Below are 15,821 nucleotides of genomic sequence, written 5' to 3' on the forward strand. Positions count from 1 at the left end.
GCTGCCTTGGCTGAGGGCTGGATATTCCTGCTGTACCCTTATGGATCGCACTGAGAGGAAGCAAGGGCAGGAACGGCAGAAAGCAGGAAGAGGAATTAAGAGATCAGGTTGCCCCATCCGTAAATCTAAATCATAGAATCATAAAATAATGGCTTGCGTTGGGAGGGACCTCAAAGGCCACCCAGTTCCAACCTCCCTGCCCCGGGCAGGGACGCCTTCCGCTAGACCAGGTCGCTCAGAGCCCCATGCATCCTGGCCTGGAATCATCGATCTAAGCCCCTGCAGGGGCACCCGTCTGCCCCCGGGGCTCTGCCCGGCTCAGGGCTGCAGCCCCAGCTGTTGCCCCACCAGCCGCTCCCCCCGGTCCCACACAGCCCCCACCGCCCCCCATCGCTGCCGCCCCTCACCGCGCCGCAGGGCACGCCGGGACTTGTAGTCCCCGCCGGCGTGCGTCACTCTCCCACTCCGGCCGGCTGTGGCGGCAGGAGAACTACAGCTCCCAGCAGGACCTCTACACGCCATCGCTCCGCGATCGCAGCCCCGCCCCGCCGCGGCACCGGGTCGGGAGGAGCAGGAGGAGGAAAAGCAGGAGCGGGGCCGCCGCGGCCGCCGGCCCGGCCCGGCTCCTCTCGGCTGCCCCCGGCCGCGCCATGTGGCAGAGCATCGGACTGACTCTGCTGGTGATCGTGGCCACGCTCGCCTGCGTGCTGCTCTTCATGCTGTGCGGTGAGCGGGGAGGCCGGGGGGGGGCTCCTGCTGGCCTGGCGGCGGCGGGCGGGGCTGGTGTCCACCGCCCGCCCTCACACCCCCCGCGCCGGGTCCGCGATCTGTGCTGGTTCCCCTTGGCCCGGAATGACCGGGGGGAATGGAAGGGCAACTGTGCCCCGGGGCGTGGGGAGCCTGTGTGCTGCGCAGCACCCTCTTCCCTTTGTTCCCGAGTCGTTCCGAGTCTTGATACGCTCCCAGAGCCTTAATTCGGGTTATTTCGATGTTTCCTGTGAAACTGGCGGTTTTACTTGCCCTCGGACCCCTGGGCAGTCACCCTGTGCGGCTTGTACATGCGTGGGTCTGAAATGCCAGTGAGTGCAAGAAGTAAACTTCCCACTGGCATCCCTCTGCTTCTGGCACCAGTTTGCCAGCAAGGATTGAGAGCAGCTCTTAGGAAGTTTTTTCTTATGTAGATTGAGAAGAGGAGGCTCAGGGATGACCTCGTCGCTGCCTACAACTACCTGAAAGGAGGCTGTGCTGAGGTGGAGGCCCATCTCTTCTACCGTGCCTGCACTGAGAGGACCAGAGGAAATGGCCTTAACCTGAGACAGGGGAGAATCAGATGAAATACTAGGAAAAAAAATTTTCAGTGATAGAGTGGTCAGGCATTGAAATAGGATGCCCAGGGAGATGTTGGAGTGCCATCCCTGGAGGTGCTTCTTAACATCTGGATCAGGTGCTGGGTGATGGTTTAGTGATTTGTGGCTTATAGTGGCAGTGCTGGGTGGCCAGTTGGACTGGATGATGATGATCTTATGATTCTATGATCCAAGGCTTGCTTTTTTTTTTGTTTTGTTTTGTTTTAATGTGCAGAGAGAAGGGTCATTTCAATGGGAGGTACAATTTGCAGGTCTGTTGGAGCTGGAGTTCTTGGAAGAAATCAGCAGTTCGGGGGGTGTGTGTGTGGTGCAACCAATATGCTGAGCTTGGAGCTCTCAAAAAGTCTCAAACCAACAAACCACCAAAAAACACACCATCCAACTCAAACTAGGCCATAGTGTGTGATGAAAGGCTTGTGAGACTTACAAACCCGGTGGGTTTATAAGTGGCTTCTAAAAAACCGAGGGAGCAAAGTGAAGAGTCAGCTGACACATAGTACTTAAAAAAAGTTAATTGTGGTCAAACTGACAAAGCATTGTGAAAAGATTTTGCAGTATCAAGAGACTGGATAGTGAAGTGCAGTACTAACATGTATGAAGTAATGCACATAGAAAGTGTGAAATGTATATGTTCTTAATTTATATAGAGAAATATAATGGATTCAAACTGAGCTGTTGGTATCCCGAAGAAAGGATCAGCTCAAGTAATTGCAAGTGTTTCTCCAAATATGTGTTTAATGCTTTGTAGCAAGGATACAGGCAAATGAAATGTTAGAAGCTCGAATTAAAATAGAAAATATCTACTGCTATAGGAATCCTCCATGTGTATGTGTCTCAAATGGTGGATTTTCTTGTTAAAGTTAAGTAAAATCTTAGTTTGTTTTTGAAAGACAGAGTTTCCTAAACAATTCTATGATTCTATGTTGAGAGCTGTGAAAGGACTTCTGCATGAAGAAACTCTAAACAGGTTAGATCTGTCTAGCCTGGAAAGTAGGTGACTGGAGGAAGGGTGATGGTTATAACACTGAGTGTCATGTCAAAGGTTAGGTGGGAATGGTTGTGAAATTTCACCACTGAGAGCAGTTGGAGTCCATGAAGTTAAATGATCAAGTAACAGGCATGAAACAAAAAGATTTCTTTTACAGTGGGGAAGTAAATTGCAGGTTCATTAACAAAGTTCATTAACTTCTCTCATTCAAAGTTCACGGAAGAAAGGTCAGTGGATTTAAGCAATAGTAATAAATATTGGGTGAGGAAATTTGTGAAATTACAGGTAACTGGAACTGCAAGGCTATACTTGACTTGGTCTTGTGCTCTTTTCCTGCATGTCCTGGACTGTCCATTGTAACAGACTAAACAGTGACCTAAGTGGATATTTATTCAAGTTTCTCTACCCTCGTTAGGTGTTGACTGGCCACTTCTCATGTTTTAGAAGATGAAGCTTGGTACTCGTTAGGGTTTTTGTATTTTCAAACTATGCATACGAGATCTTTGCTTACTGTCTTGCTGAAAGATTAATAGGATTTTGCAACATGCTATTCAAAGTCAGAAGCAAGGATCATTTTCTTCAGGCCTTTCTGCTTTTGTCTGCATGCGACAAATGGAATTGAAATTCTAAGCATCTAACTTTGCCTACTAACATAAATATTTGCCTAGTGTTTTCTTGCTTAAAGAGAACAAAAGTAATTAATAAATAACTATATTTAAGTGGTTTGTGTATACTGAGCAGTTTGGAATTACATATTGTCCATTCATCTTGAATTCAATGAATACTTTGCTTTGAATCCTTCATTGTATTTTGCTTTCAACAGTGTCAGAGTTTACAAAATGATTGCTTCAAGTCACCTAGTTTTCAAAGGTATTGAACACGGGAAGCAAACGTGTTCATTGGTTTTTTATTTTGGGGAGGGATTTGAACTACTACCTTGTTAAAAGTGAATCAATGGAATTTGATAATTATTTACATTATTTGTAATTATTTTTCCATCATACCGCATATATTAATTAATTAATATTGGTACACTTCTAGTTCTCTTGCCGTGGAAAATATTCAAGGAAAACAGTGTCAAGACCACTACTAGAAAAAACTGAGTACAAGTTACTTTCAGTTTAGTTGTTTATCTCTGCTAGTGATAGGCAGTTTCCCAGTCCCTGAGAAGGCCAACAGACTGTAAAGAATAGAGACCTGTAGGTAAGAAGGTGGGGAAGGAACCACCTAAGTGCTGCATGTGACAGGATATGAGTAAATGCCAGCCAGCAAGACATACAAATTAATGGACAAATGTGATGTAAGAATGACTGGATATAATCTTCAGTAAGCTTGATCTGATTTTAAAAATATTTTGCAGCCATCTGATGAGAAGTGTTGAAACAGCCTTATGAAAAGGATTTAGAGGGTCAAAAGCCAAAAGAGATGAAACTTGGATTTTGAGTGGCTTATGAAAGGACTTGTGGTGTGATTGCCTGCAGAAAACAATAACTTTAAATATCCAGGAGACATCCTAGGATGATGTGGATTTCTGCTGCCCATAACAAGTATGAAGTGATAAGTGCTATCAAAACTTATATAATGGGGGAAAAAATTCACTTTATCATTTTTTCTAAAATGAAAAGACAAAATTCAGAGGACCAATTATCAGATGCTGTTTCAAATAGTTCTTCAGCTGTGTGAAAAGCAAATGTTTATGCCTGAATTAGGCACTTATGTCTGTAAAAGTACTTTTAATAAATTACCTGATTACTTTTTTTTCTTTAAATATTTCTCGATGCTTAAAACTGCTACTTTCAGTGTTAATCTGAATTAGTTAGGAAGCACAGAAGGCTTGCAGCTAGCAGTGTCTCTATTTGTAAACTGATCACATCTGACATAGAAACCATTGAGGGACTGTAAACATAGCAAATTTTCAGTTGCTCTTTTAAAAGATAAGATAACTTGATTCCGCTTTTTTTATTCCTGCTTTTTCTGATTTTCTGTCTCTGGTGATCTTATTGCTGCCTTTATGTATTCCATGTTCCTCTGCAGATGGGAGGAACTCATGCATAGTCAAGGATATAGGATAAGATAAAATACCAGCCAAGGTGAACTCTACTACTGCTTACTTCTGTGTATTTGTTTTGTAATCCCAGTGTAGTAGTGCATGGAGCCATGTGAAATTGCAGAAGTGCTTTCAGTGGAACAGATGGAAGCATTCATTTCATTTGGCAAGAGGGGCTAATGAGATGTGGTTTGAGAGATATAACCTTAAAATAAAAACCGTGTAACTCAAAGTGCTGAAAAATGAATGTGTGGTTTGCTTCACAAGTCTGAATTTGGTTGCAGATGGGAAAACATTTGAGCCCTAAATTCTGCCTGAATAACTTTTCTTTAATGCTTTGTTTAAACACTTTTGTAACTATCTTAAATGACTGATTCTTGTGAAATACCTCAACAAATGAGGAAAGTCATGCTTGATTAGGCCACAAATAAAGAGAAAATACCCTTTAATTTGGAGTTGAGTTTTGAAACTGTTATAAATGGGAGATTGGAAGAAGCAAGCTTCCTTTTGATCAGTCAGGAAGCAGCAAGTGGTGGAGTATTGCATTAAATGGGACTGGGTTTAAGGAGATGTGCAGATCCAAGTGCTGTGTCAGCTGATGTCCTCTGTTATTCCAGTGTCAGAGTAGTGTGTGCTTCCTTCAGTCTAATCCTCTCCGTAGCAAAACTATCCACTGTTTTAAAGATGTAGATGAAGTGACTTTTCCATGGTCACTTAAGTCATCTGACACAGAGCTTGGAGTAGAACCCTGTTCTCCCAAATCATAGGTCAGCCTCTAAAGCTCCCTGCTCATTTTTTTGCACCTGTAGCTGCTTAGGATTTTCTCTGATGAACACTTCAGCATTTGAATATAGGCAACATTCAGCTTGGTGATACCCTGGTCCTAAATTAATCCTTGTGCTCTGAAGTAATAGCATCCTATTTTCAAATCAGTAGGGACACAGAGGAAAAATGATCTCACAAGATTGCACAGGAATTCCACAGCACAGTCAAAACTAGAAGCCAGATCTTCAGACTCTGTCGTGTGCTGTTACTGCATCACCGTCCTTCCTTTCTTGGTTTCATTTGTATCTCACATAGGAAAGATCTGGTTGCTTTTCCCCAGCACTCCTTATTAGCCCTGGGGGTTTTGTTTTGTATGCTCTTCCTGATTCAAATGGAAGAGGAAAATGTGCTCCAATAGAAAACCCTCTGTTAGATGTTGCTTGTATATGCCAGTGTAAGGTGAATGAATTAGATGGACCTAAGACTTGTACCCCTTTGAGGGGGAGTAACATTGTAGCTGGATCACCGTGTTTCTTTTCCCTTTACAAAGAAGGGAAGTGTGGGAAGTAACAGAAAGGGTAGTTTTAATGAAGCCCAGTCAAATCATAAAATCTGTTTAAGATGTTACTTACATCTGCTTATGAGTCAGTAAAAGAAACTTTGACTCATGGTCCCACCTTCACAAACACATTGCATCGTGATTTATAAGAGAGGAGTTGACATACTGATGGCATGATGCCAGATGTGGCTTAAATGTCTTTGGATATCACCTGGCTGTGGCATTTTAAGTGAGACAGTGGCTCTCAGTTTTTAGTGAGTACTAAACTCTGGAAGGCTGGGAGCTGCTATTTTATCTAAATGCAAAATACTGTTTGTGGTAGATTGGATTTTGCAACTTTGTATTCAAGTATCTGCTAGAGCAAGAGCTAGAACCCCTGTTTTGCACTGCAATGATGTACTATTTGATCTGCCTTACTACTGTGAGAGGCAATTTCTCTCACCAAATTATGTAGATACATTATATATTATAGCCTGCATGTCATCACTGCTTGCTTGCTGAAGACATACTCTGGGCACGCTGTTTGGCTTCCACAGGTTCAATCATGCTAAGGATGATTTGAAAAAGTAAATCAAATGGCCAAAAAAAAAAAAATAAAGCAAGCAGTGGAAGACTGATTCTAATCAAATACTTTGTGTGTGGTGAAGCTAAACCAGTAGGACTTCTTTGAGAGCAGCTTACCTGAAGTGGAAGCGTTTGATTTGTAAACTGATGGTGTTGGTTACCCCTCCAGAAAGAACTCTACAGCAGAAAAACTACAGAGCTAAACTGAGCCATGTACACACAAGATTGCATAGAAATGTCCATTTTACAGAATCACAAAGTCAACTAGGTTGGAAAGGACCTCTGAGATCATCAAGTCCAACCTATGATCCAAGACCATGGCACTGAGTGCCACGTCCAGACTTTTCTTAAACACCTCCAGGGATGGGGACTTCACCATCTCTCTGGGCAGCCCATTCCAATGCCCAATCACCCTTTGTGTGAAGAACTTCTTCCTAATGTCCAACCTAAACCTCCACTGGCAGAGCTTAAGACCATGCCCTCTTGTCTTACTGCTAGTTGCATGGGAGAAGAGACCAACCCCCACCTGTCTACAACCTCCTTTCAGGGAGTTGTAGAGAGTGATGAGGTCTCCTCTGAGCCTCCTCTTCTCCAGGCTAAACAACCCCAGCTCCCTCAGCTGCTCCTTATAGGACTTGTGCTCTAGTCCCTTCACCAGCTTCATGGCTCTTCTCTGGACCTGCTCCAGCACCTCAACATCCTTCCTAAATTGAGGGGCCAAGAATTGGACACAGTATTTAAGGTGTGGCCTCACCAGTGCCAAGTACAGGAGGAAGTACACTTCCCTGGTCCTGCTGGCTACGCTATTGCTGATACAGGCCAGGATGCCATTGGCCTTCTTGGCCACCTGGGCACACTGCTGGCTCATGTTCAGCTTCCTGTCAGTCCAAACTCCCAGGTCCCTCTCTGCCTGGCTGCTCTCCAGCCACTCTGTCCCCAGCCTGTAGCGCTGCAGGGGGTTGTTGTGGCCAAAGTGCAGGACTCGGCACTTGGCCTTGTTACGCCTCATACCATTGGATTCAGCCCATCTGTCCAGCCTGTCCAGGTCCCTCTGCAGAGCCCTCCTGCCTTCCAGCTGATCGACAGTCCCCCTCAACTTGGTGTCATCTGCAAATTTGCTAATGGTACACTCAATCCCCTCATCCAGATCATCAGTAAAGATATTAAACAGAACTGGGTCCAACACTGATCCCTGGGGGACACCACTACTGACCAGATGCCAACTGGATGCAGCACCGTTCCCCACCACTCTCTGGGTCCAGCCCTGCAGCCAGTTCCTGACCCAGCACAGGGTGCCCCTGTCCAAGCCGTGGGCTGCCAGCTTTTTCAGGAGAATGCTGTGGGAGACGGTGTCAAAGGCTTTGCTGAAGTCCAGGTAGACACATCCACAGCCTTCCCCTCATCCACCAGGTGGGTCACCTGATCATAAAAGGAGATCAGGTTGGTCAGGCAGGACCTGCCCCTCCTAAATCCATGCTGGCTGAGTCTGATCCCCTGGCCATCCTGTAGGTGCTGTGTGATTGCACTGAGGGTGATCTGCTCCATAACCTTGCCAGGCACTGAGGTCAGGCTGACAGGCCTGTAGTTTCCCAGATTCTCCTTCCAGCCCTTCTTATGGATGGGTGTCATGGTCAACTTCCAGTAATCTGGAACCTCCCTGGTGAGCCAGGGCTGTTGGTAAATGATGGGAGAGTGGATTGGCGAGCTCTTCCACCAGCTCCCTCATCAACCTAGGATGGATCCCATCTGGTCCCATAGACTTGTGAGGATCCAAGTGGCTCAGCAGGTCACTGACTGCTTCCTCCTGGATTACAGTGGGGCTATTCAGCTCCTGGTCTCTGTCTACCAGCTTTTGTTGTTGAAAACTGTGGCAAAGAAGGTGTTAAACACCTCAGCCTTTTCCTCATCTTTGGTAACTATATTCCTCCCCACATCCAATAAAGAATGGAGGTTTTCCTTGCCCCTCCTTTTGCTATTGATGTATTTATAAATATAACATATTTAATTTTTTGTGTGTGCATTTTAAATTACTTTACAATTATTTTCTTTTTTAAAATTCAGAGTTATGTAACTCACAGTTCTTCAGTACGGCATGGTGCTGAGTGTTACCATTTTGCAATGTTATTTAAGAGGATGAGAAATTAATAGAAAATGCATTGTCTTCTTATTCAGAGGTAACTCAGTACTATGAATCTGCCTCCAGTCTTTGTCTCTGTGTGTGTGGTTTTGTTTAATGATGTATTTAGTTGATATTGTTGCTGGAGAGATTTTCTCTTACCCAAAATTACTTGCTCTTTAGTACTCTGGTTATTTCCAAGGAAATTCTTATTTGTTTAGTAACAGCGAGGCGACAGGGAGTCTCAGCTGAAGAGGCAGTCTTAACTTGATTCAGACAAGTGTGTTTATTGGGGATTATTTTTTTTTTTAACTTTCCACCCAAGCTGGCACAGTAACTAGAGCAAGTGTAAGAAAAAAAAAATCTTTCTACTTTGATTACTTTGTACCTAAATGTCTCTGATGCAGGCTGGGAGATCTTACGAGGTTGCCCTTGCACTGTTATTTTTGGCTAAGCCTGTTGCAGTTTTCTTTTCAATCATGGTTTGTTCACTTGCCTGTTATCATTGATCTGGTTGTTTGTCTACTATAACCAGTCTAGTTGCCTTATTACTTATGCTGTCTTGTTTGTAAACTTGAGCTAGAGAGGTCTAAAGTCTGCTTATAGTACTCCATGTTTTGGATATTCAGACCATTGTGCTTTCTAACTCATCAGATGAAACACTGTGTTTGGTCTGATGTTAGCGCTGTTTAGCGCTGTTTTTCTTGAGACTGTGAATGAACTTTGAATGTTCTTTAGTATTTCTCAATACACACCCCATAGTAATTCCCTGTGTTGAGTAGCCTGTTTGCAGTGGTAGAGGAAGCATGTGGTTCGCTTTATTTAGCTTAAGTTAAAATACCTCCCTTTAAGGGGTATTTATTGACACCAAAAATATTCAAGTCACGCTTCTGTAAAGTGCCCTATAACTCTTCTGGGAATGCCCTGAATATTTTTGGCTCATCGTCCTCCCTCCGCCCTCCCTGTAGTGTTCTCTGGAAGTAATATGTCTCTTGATAATTCGCTTTGTAGGTGTTTTAGTTAGGATTTTAAACAGCCAAGTAGAAGCACAACCCCAAGAAAAAAAATTGTGGCTGAGAGTTCCCCCCACCATATGTTTAAGCGGATTTAGTAGAATGTACTTCTCATGCACTTCTAGGTCAAGTGTCTCAAACTTTGTCTCTGTCAACAAATTGGGGGGTTGAAGGCATTTTTAAACAGCTTGTAATATTCCGCACTTTCTTGCAAGTGCCCTGTATTTATTTGGAGTATTTTATGCATTTCTTTCCTGTGTGAACTAGAAATGAGCATGGCTCTTGGAAATTTGATTACTTCTGATGATATTTATACCCATAAGAAGAATGGATTGATTTTAGGTCTCCAGAATGCACAAAGCATTGAAGGTCTCAGAGTTGAAATACCCTTCAATGGAAGCAACTTTCAGATTCAATTTAGTCACAAGTCATTTGAAGGTTTAGGTATTCATGGGAAAGGAAATACTTGTGTAGGCTTTAGGAATTGATTTAGATAATAGAAAATTGTCGTATAAAAGCTTTCCTCCAACAGAGAGGAGCAGAGAAATTACAGAAATAAAAAAACTGCAGGATGTGAAAAGTATTCCAGGAGAAAAAGGAAGGGTCCTTTTGTCTCATTTTGTCCTAAGCTCTGGTTACAGAAGAGGAAATATAGTGGTGCTGTGGCTATGTAAGTGCCACATATTAGTCTTTCTCTCCCTTTCCTAATATGTCTCTGTTGTCCATGCTCAGAAGTCTGTTTCTGATGACAGTTGTGTACTTGGGAGAATGGGTAAAATAGGGCTCTTAATATTTGAATAGGTCAGCAGTATAGGCTTGAATAGCTAGCAAGACCTTCTGAACAGAGAATGGGACTATTAGTTAATAGCTCTATGCAGGACAGATGGTTTTTGGTGGTGCAAATGATGGTTGTATAGCATTTGTTTTCAAATAGCTGTTTAAATTTTCCTCCACTTAACTCTGTATTTCACAGAGAAGTTGTATTCTGTTCTGTGGGTGATGTAACTTGACTGGTTAGCTAGAGGGAAAGGGATATCAGTAGTTTTCAGCTGCACAGGACTCTCTTGAACTAAATACATAGATAAAAGGGAGACCTTTTAAAATGAAAATTTTTGTTTAGGTTTAGATAAATTTATATCTGTTTTTTAAGTTCCTTGGCTGCCTGTTGGAGAAAGACTTAGACAAGTGAGAGGTAAGGAGGTAGATCTTAAATATTTTTAAGAGAGATTCTGAAATCTCAATATTTTGAAGAGAGATCCTGAAATCTCAACTCTTTAGTTGGGTAATTTTGAGACCTAGAACGTTTTAGCAGTAGAGCAGAACATAAATTTACCAGATAACGTTTATTTTACTTTAGTGGGATTTGGTCATGGAGAGGGAACTCCTTCAGTTTGGGGTATGTGGTCTTTTAGTGAACATAAGAAGACCTTGTGCATTTCAGAAGAGGATTTATTATAAAACATGGTATTAATTTGAAGATCTCAGCAAGTGTGCTTAATAGCAATTATGTAATGCAGCTTTTAAAATGTGATTTTCAGAATGAAGTGTTTGCTGAGGGTAGAAATTCTAGTGCTGCCTTTTTATAGTATGTGTGTAATGAATCCCAAGTCCTCGTTTTGATATAGCCACAGGAATTCCTTTTCTCCTGATGGTTAAAGCCTTTGTGTGATGGTGATCATCCACCTACTACTCTCTGTGGCAGTTCAATTCAGAATGCATAGGTCCTTTCCTGAAGCTTAAATGTTGCTTCTGGATGAGGACAAACTTTATGAAGTTGAATTGGTATTTCTAGGATTGTAGAAAGGAGTGGATGTGTTGGCAAGGGCTGTTGGGGTTGGCAATTCGAGGATGGGAGCTGATCAAATTTTTTCTCCCTTTTCTGATATACTTTGCCTGATAGATGACTAACAATTTGTATGAAGTAACTAAGCAGTACCTTTTTTCTTTCTCCTGCAGGATGGTATGTGGTCTGGCAATTGTTTTTGTCTAAATTCAAATTCCTGAGAGAATTGATAGGTGATACGGGGTCCCAGCAGGGAGACAACGAGCCTTCAGAGACTGAAGCTGAGCAGGAGACTCCACCCTCGCCTCAGAGAAGTAGACAGAAATCAGCTCGACAGCGAAGGGCACCCACAGAAGACACGACTTAAAGTACTCCACTGAACTCCTGAGTAACTATGAATAGTTAACCACCTCTGCATTGTTCAGTGGTGTGATCTTACTGAAAAGCTGACTTAAGAGGTAACATTAATACCTGTGGACCTTGACTTCTGAGCTACCAATGTATGATGCTGCTCCAGTAGAGGTTCAGGGAGGGCTTCAGCAGCAAGTCATAGAATACTGGAAGAATGGAGGGGTGGAAAGAAATCTCCATCAGAAAAATGCTGAGCTTCTGTAGCTCCTGTCTCAGCATGCAGATGAAAAACAGGTCCTGGACTATAGGGTTAGCCTTTGCATTAGTCTGAACATAGTAAACATTTCAGACTTGAAATAGTTTCTAAATTATTTTTTCTTTACAGCACTGTAACTACATATAGTGAAATCGAGTTTTATTTCCTTAGCTGTATATGAATATATATATTTTTTCAACCTTGAGAATGCACATGAACTTAAAAAACTTGAAAGGATATCCTGCTTTAGAACATATTCTAAAGTAAGATTTTAGTTAAGTTCTTGTATATATAAAAAGTATAAGTGAAATATGAAAAATCAATATTAGATGCACATGATTTGGAGGTTTTTATTATCTCCTTAAAAAAAAAACAAAAAGGAGGGACAAAGAAAGCAATCAGGTGACAAGACCTGTTTTCTTGGTTTTGGCATAAGAAAGGTTACAGGTTAAACAGTCCTGCTAGGTTTCTTTGTTTTTCCTGAACCTTTTACTCCAGTCCAACTTGTGTTGGAGATGGGAAGGTGCCTGGGTTATGTACTGCTCACTGTTTAGTATTCTGAAGTGTCATCTTTGGTATTTGAATACTAAGCACTTCTCTAGTTCACCTCGTACACCTTTACAGTCAGGTATATGGTACCTGACATCACTTTTTTCCTGGAACCAGTTGTGGCACTCTGACCAGTTTGGTAGACATCTCTGTAACACTTTGACAGTGTTACAGCAGTGAATTTGGTACCTCGTGTTTGCTGGAGGACTTTAGGATTTTTACCAGTAATAAGCAGTTGCTCCTGTCTTCTCTGACAATTAATTAATTATACAGCTATTTTGACATTGCACTTCAGAATGAAGAGCTCCACTTCTGTTTATCTAGCGACTCCGAAGATTGATGCATGAGATTTTGGAAAGAGGAGGAACATGCATGTACCACCTCTGATGTGTGTATGAGAGAGAACTACCAACAGTTCTTGTGTTGAACAGCTTCAGTTTTCTCTCAAAGTTTGATTATGTGGTAGTGTTTGGATCATTGTTCCGTGTATAAAAATTTAATCAGGACTACTAAATTGTCTTGTATTTTCAGCTGTTAAGAAGTTTAAATCTATGGCTTCCAAATTTGTGTTTCGTTCAATTATATGGCTAAAAGCAGCAGCATTTCAGTTTTTGATCAAGTAGGCCTACATCTGGGAAAAGAACACTCTTTTAGTGCCTCTATGTTTTAATTTGTCATCTGTGAATAGTGTTCAAAAGCTAATGAGGGCATTCACTTAAAATCATTTGGATGTTTCAGTATTAAAATATGTAAGATCAGCCCTGATTTTCCTTTGGAGTCTAAAAGGCTTTGTTTTATTTACTGGTGTATATGTATAAGCATGATTAGATAGTGCTAGGCACATATCCTGTAAATACATGTAGAAATACTGATAGTCTCCTCTATCCTGTGTGCTAGCAAGGGAATGTCTAATGATGGTTGGTTGTTTTTTTCGGTTGTTTTTTTTTTTAATTAGTAAAATTCCGGTTTATTTAAACTGAGCAAAAGCAATCAGATTCTATTTCCTGCTGCTTTCAGTTTGCCTCACACAATTTAATGTCACAATTTTGTTGTCTCTGTAATGTCGTGTCACCTGATGAAACTTTCAGTTTATCAGTGCTAACCAAGTACTGGTCCATTTTTCTTACAAAACTAGTGTCTTTGTATTAGGCTTTGCTAATATAGGCTTACAAATAAAGATACTTATTTTGTACTGACATGGGATATTGACACTCTACTTTATAGACTTCAGTGCACAGATGATGGCAAAAGGCTGATGCTTGTAGTATCCCTGGCTGAGATAAGAAACAGTAACTTAGTCCCTGCCTCTAGGAGCTGTGAAGAAATGTGAAGTTACAGTCATATACACAGCTAGTTCAGGGTAGCTCTGAAGGTGCAAGAATCAAGATTCTGGAGCAAGATAATGAAGGAGAAATCTTTGTAGGTTTGAAAGCTGACACTGATCAAATATGCAATAAGATGGATGTGGAACCTCTAGGTAGCTCATCTGCTTTAGCCAAACAACTTCCTTCTCCCTTCCTTGCTGTCTGCAGGTGTACATTTCACTCCCCAAAGTTATTTTCAGTCTCTTCTTTTTTAAACAGCTGATGCTATTTTTTTAATGTTGTTGTGACATAGCTGCCAATAATGCTGTCTGCCTAGTGTATAACTTTAACGATCTTACTAGTAGCAGGCCAAAGGTATATATTATATAATGTGGTTTGGAAGAATTTTGGAATGCTAATGTCTTCTGTCAATGCATAATTTTTCTTGAAGGAATCTGTAATAAAATCTTTGTACAGGGCACTTCATGCAAACCTGTAAAAGTGAAGCTGTGTGTGTGGAAGTGTACTTGTGATAAGACCTGGGTTGTGATTGCTGGCAGTCCAATATACTCATGTCTTCAGGTGTTCTTACCAATGTACTTCTGACATGTTAGTGGTGGGTAAGCACTTAACTTTGGATTGACCCATCCAAGTCCGAAATCATATGAAGGCAACAGGTTACACAGTTGGTCTTGTTTTGTTTAGTGGGATCTATTTTTAAAACTATTGCCTTATTGTTGCAGCCATTCTCTTGAATGTACTTTGGGTTTTTATTTTAAAAATAGTCATATCACCTTTGTTGCAGGGGCTGTGTAACTTTGAATAAGCAGTAATTACCTGTGTTCTATGTGACAGTGCTGCAATTTGTGATCACCTTGCTGCTTAATATCAGGTTTTACACTGAACTAGACCTGTGTATGTCCTTTTGTTTTGTCTGGAAATGACCAGCATAAAGAATGTGTTCAGTGTGGTCACTTGCTTCTTCAGTGTTACAATACTGTACCTAAAGCTTCTGTGGTTGTCTGTTTTCATCATTAACTGTTCTTTTAACTGACTGCACAGATAAAAAATAAAGTAACCAGACTTGATATGAATATTTGACCTGAGTGATTTTCTGACTTTTTGAATGGGATTTTGTCTGTAGAATAAGACCACTTATTTGAGCATCAAGCACTGCAAAAGAAGACTTGTCAAAATTCACATTCTAGCTGGTGTAATAGATGCAAGATGACTTCATTTTAAAGGGCAGGTTAGTGTATATCTTTTAGAGAAGTTGTTAGCAAAGGTGTTTTTTCTGCCTTATCCTTGAAAGTTGTAATTTCATTTTAACAATTAAAAAAAAATCCCAAACAAAGAAACCACCTCGCCCACTCTGATTTTCTTCATACTTCTAAAATCGGTTTGTAGTTTTTCTCAAAGAAGTATGTTGGTAAAGTAGAAAGTTCATATTTTGGAAATAAAGATGTACAGGAAAAGGAAATGAGAACATGCTTCATCCCTGATTGCTTCTTTTAAGTAAAATGCTTAAATTGTATCCTGGGTTCCTTTGTTGAATAATAAGACATTAAAAAGATTTTGGAGAAAAATATGAAATACTTTTAATCTTGAGAGAAAAGGCTGTTTTGCTATTGTCCTACTCTTCTCACTTGTGAAAACAGGCTAATAATGGAGTGCAGCAAAACGTCCTGATGTTAACATGACTTGAGCACTTCGGTCTTTTCACCTCAGAAAGCTGGCTTTGTGTGAGGGGGCTGATATAAGTGGGAGCAGCTGGTGTGAAATGCTTGTGAAACACATGCTTGCTTTTCTGCTTTGGTGCTGATCCCAAGGAACCACTTCGTGGTCTGTTCCAGTGGGATGAATAAAGATGTCATTGTACAACTTTGCTCAAAGTTCCACCAAAAGCCGTTTTAACTGGTACCATGCCTTAGCACTCATGTGCTCTTAGGGTTTCTCCCCTGGCCTTGGTTCTACATAATTAAAACACGCAATCTCTGTAAAACACAGGTAGTGTTACATCTTGTTTGGGTTATACTTACATGAACGTTTTTTATGTGGGATCACGCTGGAAGTTGGCAGTGTGAATATGCTGGCGTTTATATTAAACCTTTAAGATGTATATTAGCTGTATTCTTCATGTCAACCAGAAGCTCTTATGT

General features: G+C 41.4%; 1 protein-coding gene across 1 annotated transcript; it reads left to right on the top strand.

The window, feature by feature from the left end:
- The first annotated feature begins 550 nt into the window (after positions 1 to 550).
- SMIM13 (small integral membrane protein 13) lies at positions 551 to 14,756 on the top strand. Its single transcript, XM_064664375.1, has 2 exons — positions 551 to 726; positions 11,376 to 14,756. Exons 1-2 carry the CDS (start codon positions 651 to 653, stop codon positions 11,567 to 11,569), a joined length of 270 nt encoding a protein of 89 aa, XP_064520445.1. The 5' UTR covers positions 551 to 650; the 3' UTR covers positions 11,570 to 14,756.
- Positions 14,757 to 15,821: the final 1,065 nt, after the last annotated feature.

This window comes from Pseudopipra pipra, chromosome 1 (genome assembly GCF_036250125.1).
Source record: "Pseudopipra pipra isolate bDixPip1 chromosome 1, bDixPip1.hap1, whole genome shotgun sequence".
In the NCBI taxonomy this organism is placed as follows: domain Eukaryota; kingdom Metazoa; phylum Chordata; class Aves; order Passeriformes; family Pipridae; genus Pseudopipra; species Pseudopipra pipra.